General features: G+C 40.4%; 1 protein-coding gene across 16 annotated transcripts in view; it reads left to right on the top strand.

The window, feature by feature from the left end:
• Window positions 1-14,427, top strand: part of NRXN3 (neurexin 3) — a 1,648,091-nt gene that overhangs the window by 1,513,176 nt on the left and 120,488 nt on the right. The window contains exon 20 of one of the 16 annotated variants that reach the window (XM_066272923.1): window positions 5,771-5,840. The exons of the other annotated variants lie outside the window; for them this stretch is intronic. Within the exon in view, the coding sequence (XP_066129020.1) occupies window positions 5,771-5,815 (45 nt within the window). The 3' untranslated portion in view covers window positions 5,816-5,840. Of the gene's footprint in view, window positions 1-5,770; window positions 5,841-14,427 lie in introns of those variants that run through there. 16 annotated transcript variants of the gene reach the window in all.

Genomic DNA, 14,427 nt, shown 5'->3' with positions numbered 1-14,427 from the left:
GTGTCAATGACTCAAAATTATACCTATTTTTTGTCAGATCAGCAAAAATAAAATTGGCGTGCCACAGAATTTTGGTAATTAGTTTATGGGGGTCACGAGATGAATATTGTTGAAAATCATTGGATTAAATCAAGAGGCAAGGTATGGTAGCATGAAGTCTCCAATAGTTCAGTCAATTCTGAGCAACTTGTCAGAAAATACTTCTTACTCATTTTTAATTCCTAGGATTTAACACATTATAAGAACTTTATAGAGATATAAAGCATGCTCAGTTTTAGTAAGAAGACATTGAAGCTTTTATATCTCTGATGGTTTATTATAATATGACCTTGAGCAAGTTAATCTTTCTCAGAAACATCTGTAAAGTGGGTATTATTAATATCTACCTTAGAGAATTGCTGTGAGGTTTACATGAGTCATCTTGACATCTCCTTTCACCTACTTAATAGCTGTAAACCCACTTCTCTCCGTCATCACTTCTGTTGTCTTGTTTACTTGAGGAGTTTCATAAATAGTTTCCTGGACTCCAGTCTTGCCCATCTTTAGTAGTTTCCACAATGCAGTCAAAATAACATTTTTCATTGCATAAGCCATCTCCTAGTTTAAAACCTCAGAAGGATCCCATTGCCTTTAGGTTAAAATTTGATCTCCATAGGATGACATATCTCATGCTAGCATCTACCTCTTTCTAGTTCCAACTTCTGTTATCCCACCCCTCCTACATAATGCTCTAGCTACACTGACTTGCTTATCAGCATGAATTCTCAATTTAATTTTCCTCTCTTATGCCATAAACATGCTACTTTTTCCACTGAGAAGTCACTATCTACTCCAATCTCTCACTCTTTCTCTTCTATCTAATTCACAGTCTTCTCAGAAAACCTAGTTCATATTTTACCTCTTTTGTGACATCCTACCTGAGATCCATGTGCCTCCCTTGTGTATTTCCATAGCACTGGAGCTTATTATTATCTTACTATTCATTTTACTCTATTGTAATTGTCATTTCATATCTGCCTCTTCTAATAGACTATAGGCTTCATTGGGAAGATACCCTTGGATTAGTACCTGCTACTCAGTAAGCACTCAACACATTTTTTGAATAAAAACAATGAATGGATGGATGAATAGATTGAAGGATGAGTGGAGTGTAACAAAATAACTGAAATATGAGAGATCATCAGTTAATGCCAGTACTCTTCCTGTGCAATTTTGAAATTAAAAAATTCACTTTGTTGTCTCAAATCACTATGGTCTTGAATGAATTTTATTCAGTTATTTATGTGTGCTTGTATTTATACCATTCACCTCCATCCACCACATTGGGATGGTATCTAGTCTGAGAGGAAGAGCAATAACGTAGGGGAGGTGGGGTAGATGTGGGCACATAGCAGACAGAAATATGCCAATAGAGTAGCTTTGCAGCAACACTTGAAAATACTGTAATATTTTAGGTATGAATCTTCATTTTTACAAGTAGATGCTTTATTGTGAATTTTATTAAAGAGAGGTGGAAATAAGAACAAAGGGGACTGAAATGGAGAATATAAGTAGAAATGGGGGAGAAAGAGACAAAAAGGTAAACTATTCTTTCTATGCATTCCTTCTCCCTCTCTGGTGCTTGCTCATAGCCCAGCTGCTTAACCCTAATACACATGGCCATCCTCCTCCCCATGTCTAGAATTTGCTCTAATTGTTTGGTGCATTGTAGCATCTTAGATGATCGATTGCCCATGCCAAGAGCAGAATGTTAAGATTCATGAAATTCAAGTCTGCTCCATTAATAACCTGAACAGAGTTGGTTGTCCTTCCTCCTTCCCCTTTGTTCTCTCCCTTGCCAAGTCTCCATTCTCACGCTTTTGTGTATGCGTGTGTGTAATGGAGACCAATGAAATTTCAGAGGAGGCAACGAATCGCCACCTAAGCCTATGCCTCCGGGTCTTCTGTGTCCCTTTGCAGCTGCCTGATAAATTGCCGTCTTTAGAATTAATTGTTACCTTTTCAGGAAGTGTTTACTCATTTTTGTCTCTTTACTGGTCCACCAGCTAACCTCTACGATAGAGTCAAACTTTCCTTTCTCTTCTCAGGAGCTCAGTACGAGGCTAGAACACCCACTGGTGGAGCCAACAGGAAGCACAGACGCCTCCCTGTTGGTCTCCAGCGCACAAATTTAGTGCAGACCCCAGGCCATGTCATCTCAGTTGCCCTTTAATGAACTTGCTCTTGTTTCTTTTCTTTTGGCTCTGAGATTTAAAATAAATAAATAAATCTTTGACATTTACTCTCAGCTCAATCTCCCAGGCTCTGGGAAGAAGGAATACTTTTTCAGGAAAGCACTTATCTCTTCTTTGTCAGGTTTCTACTATGTTCAAGAGCTGAAAGGAAGTGAGCTAGTCCTCATGCACCTCTTTATAAACATCTCTGAGCCTGCTGGAGTTTCCAGAGAGAGAGTACTGACACACAGAGGCAGCCTAGTTCTTTTCTGATACTCAGAAACACTTTGCCCAAAACAGTCTGCCTCAAAGATGGCTCTGAAGGGCCCAGGGTGAAAAGGAGTTCAGCCCGGGCTGTGCTGCACTTTTATTGATACCGGATCTCTTTAAGCCACAGAGATCCAGAAACGTTGCAATATACTCTTTGTAACTAGTGCCTCTAATAGGGCTGTAAGTGTAATATATTCAGTGATTCTCAGTCAGGGATGATTTTTTCACTCCTCCCATCACCGACCCCCAGGGGACCTTTGGCAATGTTTAAAAACATCCTTGGTTTTCACATTGGGTAGGGGAAGCTTGTGGAGGTCCTGCTGATATCTAATGAATAGAGATCATAGATTAGGACTACACAATGTATAACAATTTTGCAATATGTAAATCCAGTGTAATGTACTATGGGAAATTCTTAGAAAGTAAGTAGGAGCTATAACTTCCACACTCTTAGCATTAAAGAAAAAAGCAGTCAACATTTGTGTTTGAGCTCTGACTATATGCAAAGTTGTATGGTAACTTCAAACAATGGCACGGCTGTGATCTTGAGGGTAGTGGAGAAGCTTAAATTTAGTAAGACATTTCCCTGGAAGGTAGCTTCATTGGTTATAGCATCATTCTGATATGCCAAGGTTGTGGGTTCGATTTCCAGTCAGGGCATATACAGGAATCAACCATTGAATGCATAAGTAAGTGGAACAACAAGTCAATATCTCTCTCTCTCCCTCTACCTCTCTCTCCCATTCCTCTCTCTCTAAAGTCAACTATAAATAAATAAATAAATAAATAAATTGATTAATTAATTAAGTAAGTAAGACATTAATGCAAACCTATCAACATTCAATGATATCAGATATGCTTAAATTCAGGACTGAATTTGACGATGTAGTGAGGGCTGGAAAGGTCTAAGAAGATTTAACGAAGAAAAAGGAACCTGATCAGAGTCTTGAGATGAATGACCGAGGAAGCAGACAGGCAGAGTTGATTGATCGTGATGGGTGTGCGAAGGATTGAAGGGTGGAGAGCCTGGCATGAGGAGGTGATGGAAGCCCACTGCCTGCACTCATGGGGGAACCTTCAGGTGGGGCCTGGCAAAGGCGAGTTGCAGAAGTTGTAAAACTGTTTGGGAGATCAGATTTTCAAGTCTGGTTTTCTAGTCTTTTCAGGACTGTTTCTTGGAATAACTATTTTTGATCTTGAAAACTGATAAACAAGATGTGGGCCAAGAAATTTAGAACTCCTAAGGGACTTTTAGATTGACACCTGTCAGAATTTCCATTTTGCAAAACAGCATGAGGGAAAAATGACAGGTGGGCTTGAGAGACAGATAGTCTTTGTTAGGATTTTAGACAAAAAAACCATTACAGGAGTTTCTTAAGGGAGCCCGCAGTCAGTGTGTGACTTGCTTCTTTCTCTTAATAAGGCACATCCTGACTACTATTGGCTAGAAGATGTGAATGTAACTTTACCGAAGGCCTATGAGCTTGAAGTGGAGACTTGAATTTCATTGTTTACTTTCCAATAACTGGCCTAATGACACTGGGCAAAACTGCCAATGTAAAGGTTAGGCTGGGCCACGTCATGCTCAGTTTAGAGGTTAGGCTGGGCCGCGTCATGTTCAGCTTAGAGGTTAGGCTGGGCTAGGTCATGTCCAGCTCTAACCTTACCCATGATTCCCCCACTGAGTTCCTGCTCCATGCTGAGAGGATAGAGACAGCATGGCATATCCAGGGCACATTTTGTGACCTTTCAGCGCAATGTTGAAATAAGCAATGCCAGAGTCTTCTGTTCGCCTTAATGGCCTGGTACACCTTATGAATAAACAACACCCATTTTTTTGTTACTGGATCTCATCTGCAACACGTTTATGAAGTCATAATTCTACAGTATTTCTTGACAGGGATTCTGGAAGGGGGGAAAATGACGATGCAGTTGTTTGCTAACATCTGGGCTCATTTTTTGCACATGGGTATGGCCTGAAGGTGAATTGTCCCGAGGCAAGAACCTAATCCGATTTGTATCTCTACCTAGAGGCACTTTCAGAAACTGTCAGATGGTTCCCACACTGACAAATCCCAAGTAGAGTTCAGACATGTTTTGGGGGAAATTCTTCCTATCTTTCCAAGGCCAAGCCTCCCATAACATTTTTACCAGTCTCCTGTTTGCCTTTGTAGCATGCAAACTAGGGGCCGAGGAAACAGTTTTCTGTTTCTCTTGTCTAATTTGCTTCTTTTAAAAAGTGAATTTTTTTTTTTTTTTTTTTTTGCATTTTTCTGAAGCTGGAAACAGGGAGAGACAGTCAGACAGACTCCCGCATGCGCCCGACCGGGATCCACCCGGCACGCCCACCAGGGGACGATGCTCTGCCCATCCTGGGCGTCGCCATGTTGCGACCCTCCTGGGTGTCGCCATGTTGCGACCAGAGCCACTCTAGCGCCTGGGGCAGAGGCCACAGAGCCATCCCCAGCGCCCGGGCCATCTTTGCTTCAATGGAGCCTTGGCTGCGGGAGGGGAAGAGAGAGACAGAGAGGAAGGCGCGGCTGAGGGGTGGAGAAGCAAATGGGCGCTTCTCCTATGTGCCCTGGCCGGGATCGAACCCGGGTCCTCCGCACGCTAGGCCAACGCTCTACTGCTGAGCCAACCGGCCAGGGCTAAAAAGTGAATTTTAATGAAAAGCCACTCATATGATTTAAAGAGATTTAGATCAAGGACCTCAGCCAGAATTTGCTTTAAAATGTCCCTGACTCAGTTTCCACATCTGAGCGATAGCTTCCTTGGTGATATCAGTGTTGTTTTTTCTATCATAAAATTGACCTGCTCTGGAGGAGTAACAACATTTGATTCCACGTTATTGCATTCCGTTATAATCATTCAAGCAGCAGAATTTTTTAAAAAAATGCTTCATTTGCAACTCTTTGTACACTAACCACAGCACATCACTTTGACAAAGGATTGCTGTGCTGTATCTGAAGTACACAAAGCTGCCCTTTAAATTAACTAGTGCAAGTTAGTTGCTTGGTGCTAGTGAAGAGTTTATTATCTGTTGGGTATAATGATTACTTTCCCAAATACAGTGCTTAGCAGGTGCCTTGCATGAAGCTCGGAGCTTTGTGTGCACAGGACTATTCTTTCCGCACTTATATAGATGAGGAAATCCCAGTGTAAGTTACAAAGTGTGTTGCAAGTCCAGAGGGATAAGTGCCTTCTGCACAATCCCTTGTTGAAAACTTTCTAGGCTTCTGGAATACAAAATATTAAATATATCGTCGGCCCCTCTTATCGTCCAGGGATACATTGTAAGACCCCCAGTGGATGCCTGGAATGCCACATGAGTTCACTACACCTTTTCAGCAAAGAGCAGGGGACAATGACCTCAACCACAGGGTGGCAGGGGTGCTTGCATGCTAGGCCCAGAATGACGTAAACACAGAGGAACACAGACCAAATGACTTACCTTGTTTCGGGATGCAGCCCCACGTATGCACACAGGTGATTAGAGTAAGGGAAACGTCGGCAGACCTAACCACTGAGGCTTGGAAATGAGAGCGGCTGATGTCTCATTTCCCTTTTGCTTTGCTTTCCTTCATCTGCTGTGAATGATCTCTATTTTCTTGTTGCTGTATTATGACAATAAAAAAAAAAAAAAAGAACACCCGGTGTGCAAATGTTATACTTTTTTCTTTTCAATTTTTTATTGAATTTATCAGGGTGGCACTGGTTAATAAAATTATTCAGATTTCAGATGCATAGTTCTATAATACTTGATCTATATACTGTACTGTGTGTTCACCACCCCAAGTCAAGTCTCCCTCCGTCTTCCTCCACCTCTCCTCACCCTCGTCCCTCCTGCAATCCCCACGCTGTTGTCTGTGTCTATAAATTTGTTATTTTTCTTTTCTTAATCCCTTTGGCTTTTTAACCCCAGCCCCCTAACCCCAGCCCCTCTGACAGCTGTCAGTCTGTTCTCTGTATCTATGAGTCTGTTTCTATTTAGTTTGTTAGTTTATTTTTGGTCTGAAGGGAGGAAGCTACCTCCTGTGAAATCCTGGATTAATCTTTTTTTCCACCCAGAACTTAAAGGAAAGGCTAATTTATGAGCAACCCTTACGTCAGGCCCTGACCTAAAGCTTGGATCCCTCTGTTACCTCCTCAGAGTCCTGGGTGGGGGAAGCAAGTCATTGCATCCGAGCGCAAAGCAAACACTGCAATTCTACAGGGCCTCCTTTTTGCGGTAAAATGGACCATTGCCTCTCAGATTGCCAGCTGAGATGCATCTTCTCCCTGAAGCAAAGTGGTAAGCGAGCCTCTGAAGCTTTTCACCGCTCAACCACCGCTTTAGGGTAAAACATTTTTAGAGCTAGAATAGTCCTACAGTATGTTAACTGAGTAGGTGTTGCTACCACATCTTTGAGTAGAAAATTAAAAGCAAAAATTACTACATGGAGTAGCAGAGTCTGTACGTTTGAAATTGAAACCAGTTAGCCTTCCTACCTGAAGAGAGCCTGCAGTGAGCACGGAGGGAGGAGTTTCAGCATGGGGCCAGGCTGGGACTAAGGGGTCCATGGGGCTGGTCCCACTCACATCTGCTAGAATCTCTCCCCTGCTAAGGAAGCAGCTCTCTTTCCTCCCCTATTGCTTTCTCTGATGAAGAGAAGGTCGTTGGTGCCCACCGGTTGAGGGCAGCCCTTCCCACATGCAGGAGGTGCCTTTGAAAAGCCGATGGCAAAAGAAGGCTTTGAAAGCAGGGAGAGCCTTTTTCATTCGTGCAGTCCCCAGCCCGAACACTGGTTCTCTGCGCAGTACAAGCGGTTTCAAAGTTATCTCCCATGCTGATATGAATGTGATAACGCAGAGCAGAGAGGTGCATAATGATTTCCTTTCAAATGGCTGCCACACCATTTATCTTCACACACTGTCAAAGACCGATCTGGCCGGGACTGCGCAGTGGCATGGAATAATTAATCTCGTGCTGGGGAAGGAAGTTCTTCATTTGTTTCCTGAGAAATTAGCACTGCGTTGACAGGGAAAGCGAATGATATGATGAGGAAGGAGAAGGGATGTGGCATTTTTAACTCCAGGTGCCAAGCTGTGTAGTCTTGATTGAACACCTACTATGTGCCGAAGACTGGGGATACTCATGATACCTGCTCTGGTAACTCATAGTCTCTTGGGGGTCATGTATTCTTTCTAATGGCTTGTCACCTTTACAAAAGGCCCAAGTGATGCTGGTAGCATCACCTAAGAAGGGTTGAATTTCACCCAGTGTCTGCACTAGACTTTGTAAAGGCTCGCCTTCTATAACGTAGAACTCCCCCTCTGCCACCACCAATGCAGAGTGGCTTTAATAAGGTAAGAATCCAGAGGTTAGTGGTCTCGGACTAAATGGATAGTCTGCCCCTCCTATCATGCAGTTCCCATATCTGGATTAGAGCTGTTCCTACTTTCTAGCAAGTGAGAAGAGAGAAAGGGAAATCACCTGCCTTATCACGTTGGGGGTAAGACCCTGAAGTAGCACTCATCACTCTGCTTATATTCCACAAGGCCACACACACCTGTCCACAGGGCCAGAAAGGCAAGGAAGCACAGCCACTAGCTGGAAAGCCATGCACCTTGCTTAAACTAAGTTAGGTGGTTCTCTTTCTAAAAGAACCAAAGGAACCAAGATTTGGGGGAAGACTAAGCAATCTCTGCCACAACAGAGGTATTGGGTAAATTCCTTTCTGCTTCTCTGAATTTTCAGCAATTCGCCTCTTAAATGAGGACACTGAAAGAGGTAAGCATACAGTCCACTTCATTTCCAAAGTCAAAGTAACAGCAGGAGGCTCCTCGTTCCTCCTGAGGTCCCACCATACAGGAGGCCCAGCGATGGGCTCTGTGCTGGCAGTCTTGTTTTGAGCCAGTTTCTTTTATTTGGAAACATCAGATGTTGACCCTACACTAGGATTCAGATGAGAACAGGGCATGGTTCTAAGAAGCAGTGAGTGGAAAGAGTCAAGCCCGTAATCATCGTCCTCTGAGGCTGTGAATGCACTACTGACTGGGCCAAATGGAACAATGGTGTGATCCATGTGAGCCAGAAGCAAGGTACTAGACTCAGACAGTGTGTGTGTGGGGGGGGGGGGGGGCACCAGGGAAGCCTTCTGTTGCAGAGAGGTCAAGGCAGGCATGTTTCCTTGGGACAAAGGGGACGCTGGCCTGGGGAGACAAGCTTAAAGCCATGGGGAGCATACACTTGTTTTGAATGGACAAAGCAAGCAGCCAAATTATACTACCAAGGAGCCAGGCAGTGAATGGCTTCTCCTGTTTTTTCACAATGAAGGGATAGTGCTTCTCTCAAGACCCGGGAAACATGGGCCACAGCTTCCCAGACTGGGATTTTGGAACATGGGTGAACCATGTTCAGGTGGCTAAACAGAGCCTGAAGTCATCATAGTCCTGAGCAAGTTCTATCCAATCACACGGGTCTCCTCCATCTCCTTCATTTCTGTGTGCGCTGTGATTGGAAAAGATTGCAAAGCACTCGATAGAGCCCACCGACAAGAATGTTTCACACTAGGCCTTTGGGAACGTGCTCAGCTGGTCATTCTGGTGATTTAAATAGATTGTCTTTATTGAGACACATGGGCAAATCAGCTCTGGCATTTCCATTTCCTCTGTAAAGTGAATTGTGGAAAGAGGTTCATTATAATAATTAAAGAAGATTTATGCAGTAACTGCATTCTTTCCCCTGTGTTCTGTTACCCTGCTAATATTTTACGAACAAAAAACATGAGTACAAGATAGTAACTATTTAATTCCAAAAATCTGCTCCTGAATGAGTTATTTATAAGTTAGAATTTTATAAATAAATTCTTTTATAAAAATACATATTATTTTTAAAGTTTTTTTAATTTTTAAAGTCAATTACAGTTGACTTTCAATATTATTTTAGTTTCAAAATGTGCAGATAGTTTTTGAATGGGCCAGATTAGAAAGACATTCAAAACAGTTAGAGGAAACTTGCGCATTATTTGATAAAGTGGCCAGTCATGCCCCACAACCTAAATATTAGCTTTGACAGTCTTTAAATGAACTCTTTGGCCATTGGCAAATACCTCGCCTCACCTCTCCATATAGAGAAATCTGGTTTCTCCACTCTAAGAGGAGTGCGGGTGGGAACGCGGCAGGAGCCAAGTGACGTCAGTGCCTCCTCTGTCCTCTGACTTGACGTTCCCTTTGGAAAAACCCACAACTCAGAAGCACGGAGTGAAAATCTCCCACCACAGGAAGGCAGTGTGTGGGTTGCTAAAGAGCGCGGTTTCTGTGGTTGGAGCCGAGAAAAACAGTGGTGTGTACTAAGCTCTTGACCCAACTGCGTGGGGTAGATCAGATGAACAGAGAAGCCACAGCCACGTGATCTGCTTCCATCTGGTGTGCTTTTCTAGAAGTTTCCCAAATTACAACAATAGCAAAGACCTATTAGCTTCAACAGAGACCCTCATAAATAGTTAAACAGACACAGCTCGAGTTTGAAGAGTCGCCTAAGCAGTGATTTTACTCGTGTTTCAGTCATTTCCTCAGCTTTTTATATAAAAGACTTCACAGGAGATTCATATAAAATGGTATAAATAGTAATAATTATTATGCATTCTTTAAACCACATGTCCTATTTAGGACCAATAATTACATTTTCCAATTTAACATCCATTCCTTTCAGATGATGTGTTCCTACTCATTCTTGAAAACTATCATAAACTGAAAGCTGCTATAAACACAAAATTCTTAACTAAGACAACAAATCTGAACTCATTAACTATTTCTACCCAGAAAACTTCTTGGTTCTCCAAAAGACCCATTTTTCAACTTCTTCTTTTTTAAATTAATTTTTTTCTTTTATCTCTGACTTTCCTCCTTTTAAAACCACAATTATCAGACTTTCTTCTCTGTTATTTCATTTATTATAGCCCAATTTAAAGGTACCTGTTTTTGTTGCTTCTTTACAGTATTTTAAATATTTTGGCATTAGCTAGATATAATCCTTCTATTCCTCACTCCCACTTTTAACCTCCCCCAATAATTTCCACTTATAGATATAAAAATATAAATGAAAGGAACTGCTCATATTTTTGTGCCTACTCTTACCCTTTATCTCTATTTCTGTCTCTATTCATAGTTTCCTGGTGAGACCATGGAGTATACCAGGCAGTACTCACATGGTCTTAGACTCTGATGAATCTGTCCTGTACCATGTCATCAGGATTCCACTATATGTCTGATAAAGTTACTCAAGCTAAGGTCATTATAATCAATTAGGATCCAAGTGTTTATCCTAAATTCTATATACTAATCTAGTTCATTTAGTGGAATATTATAAGTCTTTGCATATATAGATGAGGAAGTATATGGGACGTGGTAAAAAAAAGTATATTTCCTGTAAGAAGTTCAATCAAGGGAGCTTAAATTGTGTCGCTCGGGTGTGATTCTCATCTGCTCGTATGTAAGGCCAACCTTGTCTATTAGGCAAGAGGAAATTTAATTTGCAACCTATTTTATTAAAGAATAAATTAAAGTACCAAGTGGGAATTGCAATCATTGAAAATAATAGGACATGGACCTTGCCTAGATTTAAAACTGGGTCTTTGTGAGTCTCATTCATAATGACACCATAATAATAGCTAAATGTGTTAAAGACTTATGAGCCAGGGATTGTTTAATATACTTTTACATTTATTAATTGACTTCATTCCCACAATACCCCTATGAATACAGTTCTTTCATCTCCATTTTATGTATGAAAGAACTGAGGAATAAAAAAAACTTAGAAGTTTCTCTCAGTTCATATAGCTGGTGCACTTTGGAGGTGTGATTTGAACCCATACACTCTTAATCACTATTGACACTGTATTAATGTGGTTTGATGAAACGATGAAAAGAGCTATGACCCTTTAGGCTCAAAAGAAACTGCTGAAACCCATATTTTGGTATTTTATATATTAGCAAGATCAATTGTTAGAGAAGTGTTACATATAAGGGTCTTCCCCTTGGACAAAATTAAAACTTTCTAGTGATTCGACTACTCTGACCAAATTGCAAAATATTCAGTTGATGAATAATTAAATCCAGATGTTATTTTCAGCAACAGCAGCGGCAAAAGCTGGAGGTGGGCGATGAAGGGATGATAGACGTGACAGACTCAGTATTCATCAAAGCCATCATAATTACTTTTGAAAATAAAAATGTATTTTAAATGCCCGCCCTCCACTAATCTAAGAATTGCACAATAAAAAATAAAAATCTGCTTGCCATTTCCAAGCCAGCCATACAGAAACCTTTGTGGCAAATGTAATATGCATAACTGGATTCACAGTTTTGTTTTCTTAAGGTGAAGTAATTTGGCTACCATTAAACTCTTTGGGAAACTGGTTTCAATAATGTTTCATTATCAAGCTACAGTATTTTTTTTTCCTTCGGGAGAAGGAAAGAAAAAAATGTACCACTAAAACCTGTACTGTGTATAATAATGAAATTGTTCCGTTTCTGCACAGGATTGCAACAATTCTTTATCACTCAAGAGGAGCCGAGGTGTGGAAGCAAGCGGTTTCTCAAGCTATAGGAAATTGATGAATTCACAGATTTCTATTTTAACCAATGAACTGTTATATATCATATGAAGCTGAAATTTGGTTTGTTGGGGTTTTTTTTTTTATGACTATGATTGGCTTTTAATAATAATAGTCGGAGGGGACAAATTGTAAGGGAAGATGTAAGTGTACTTTTGTTAATTTTTTATTAGAATATGTGAGAAGGGTCAGCAAAAAGGAAAACAAGTTTATCTTCGTACTTGTGCCCTTATTTCCCTGTGATTTTCAGCACAGACATGTTCCTGCTACTGCAGGATCCAAAGATATCGCATTGCCTTGCTTGCTCTGAGAATGTGCCAGGACCTGGTTCCAAGGCTGATACAATTAATTAAAACCATAAGCATAATTTTAGCTAGCTGCAATGCATTCCTGCCACCATCTTTTTGGATTGTTTATTTAATATTGACTGATTTGCAGTCGCTGAAGATATCAAATCTTTTCTTTAATATCTCTCATTAGAGACGGCACAGATGTATTTTGACCAGCTCATGGTCTGGACCTTCTCTAACCTTGTACATTTCTGAACAGATTTATTTCTGCTTTGCATTCTTCGCCCAACCAGCTACCTCTCCAATATCCTTTTATAATTTATAGAGTAGCTCTTTTCTGCCGTTGGTAAAAAAAAAAAAAAAAGGCATCTGATTTCTGTGTATGCTCTGGAATTTGGTTTAAAAGTGCTGGCTTTTAATTTATGGACCAATGCATGATGTAGGGTGTATCAGTTTGGGAATGCTGAATGATGGAAATGTCATGACATTTACAATCCAGATGTCAAGGCAAGCTGGGAGATGAGCAGCTTGGCTGATAATTAGATGGCAGGTGTCCAAGCTGTCTCACGTGATACACATTATTTTTTTGAATATTCGAGATTCAGGAACCTAGCCCTGAAAGATAAATAAGAAATCACCTCACCTATACAATTTTCTTAAGTGTCATAATTGTATTGCCTTTTAAAAAATGTATTTTTAGAAATACCATATATAAGAAAACAAAAATCATTCACAATCTTTAATTTTAGTCTATCTCTTTGAAGGAAACAAAACAAAACATGAAGGAACTGAAGCCCAAGACATTTAAATGATTTCTAGGATTATCCCGCTAATTAGGTCAGAAAAGAAACCAGAATCCTGCAGTCTTCCTAATTTCTTATTCTCAAAAAAACAAAAAAACAAAATACCAACCATATTGAGATATCATTGACATATAACATTGTGTAAGTTTAAATTATACAACATGTTGATCTGATACACATGTATTGCAAAATGATTAGATTATTTAGTACCTCCATCATATCATACAGTTAAGTTTTCTTCTTTTGAGGTGAGAAAATTTCATATTTACTCCGTTAGCAACTTTCAAGTCTATACATAATACAGTATTGTTAACTATAACCACCATGCTGTTCACCAAGAACTCATTCATCATATAACTAAAAGTTTGTATTCTTTGACCAACATCTCATTTCACCCACCTTTCTCCCTTATTCCTGAATTTGATTATAAAGTACAAGGTAACCCATTCTTTGATCCTCTTGAGTAAACAATTGAATCAAATCCCTAGTGCCTTCTTAAGGAAACTAGACACCAACTCTAAAGCTTTGGTTGAAAAATTATGATTAAACTTACATGGTACCAAAGCAATAGCCTAAAGTTTAAAAAAAAAAATCTAGTTTGCGCAGTGGATAAAGCGTCAACCTGGAACACTGAGGTCGCCAGTTCGAAACCCTGGGCTTACCTGGTCAGGGCACATATGGGAGTTGATGCTTCCTGCTCCTCCCTCCTTCTCTCTCTCTCTCCCTCTTTCCTTTTCTCTCTCTCTCTCTTTCTCTCTCTCTCTCTCTCTCTCCTCTGAAAATTGAATAAAATAAAAAAAAAGATTATTAAAAAAAATCTAGTTTGTAGAGTTGATTCATTTTATTTAATTTAAAGAGAACTTGGAACTTGGGGGGGGCAGGGGAGTGTACTTGAGTTCTACCCATTGAGCTCTCTATTCCAGATGGAGCACCTTGTTACTATAGGATATTAAGGATCATTGAACCTCTCTTCCACTCTGTTTTGCAGTATTTTCCATGGCTTTAGTGGTTCAAGTCCACGACCCTGTGGTTTAAAGGCAAAAATGGAATCTATTACCACTTTGGTGGTTTTATACACAAATTTGGGAAAAGAAGTAAAGCTGGTCATTATGTACATTATTTTACAATATAAATACATCAACTGCTGGTTTGAAAGAGAATGTGTTTTTTTTTTCCCCATAGCAACAGAGAGAGCTAGCTATATTGATGATATTTTTGAAGGAAGTCCTGATCGAGTATAAACATGCCTTGA

This window comes from Saccopteryx bilineata, chromosome 4 (genome assembly GCF_036850765.1).
Source record: "Saccopteryx bilineata isolate mSacBil1 chromosome 4, mSacBil1_pri_phased_curated, whole genome shotgun sequence".
Taxonomy (NCBI): Eukaryota; Metazoa; Chordata; class Mammalia; order Chiroptera; family Emballonuridae; genus Saccopteryx; species Saccopteryx bilineata.
The sequence above is the reverse complement of the archived record's forward strand: the minus strand, read 5'-3'. Positions and strand labels throughout refer to the sequence as shown.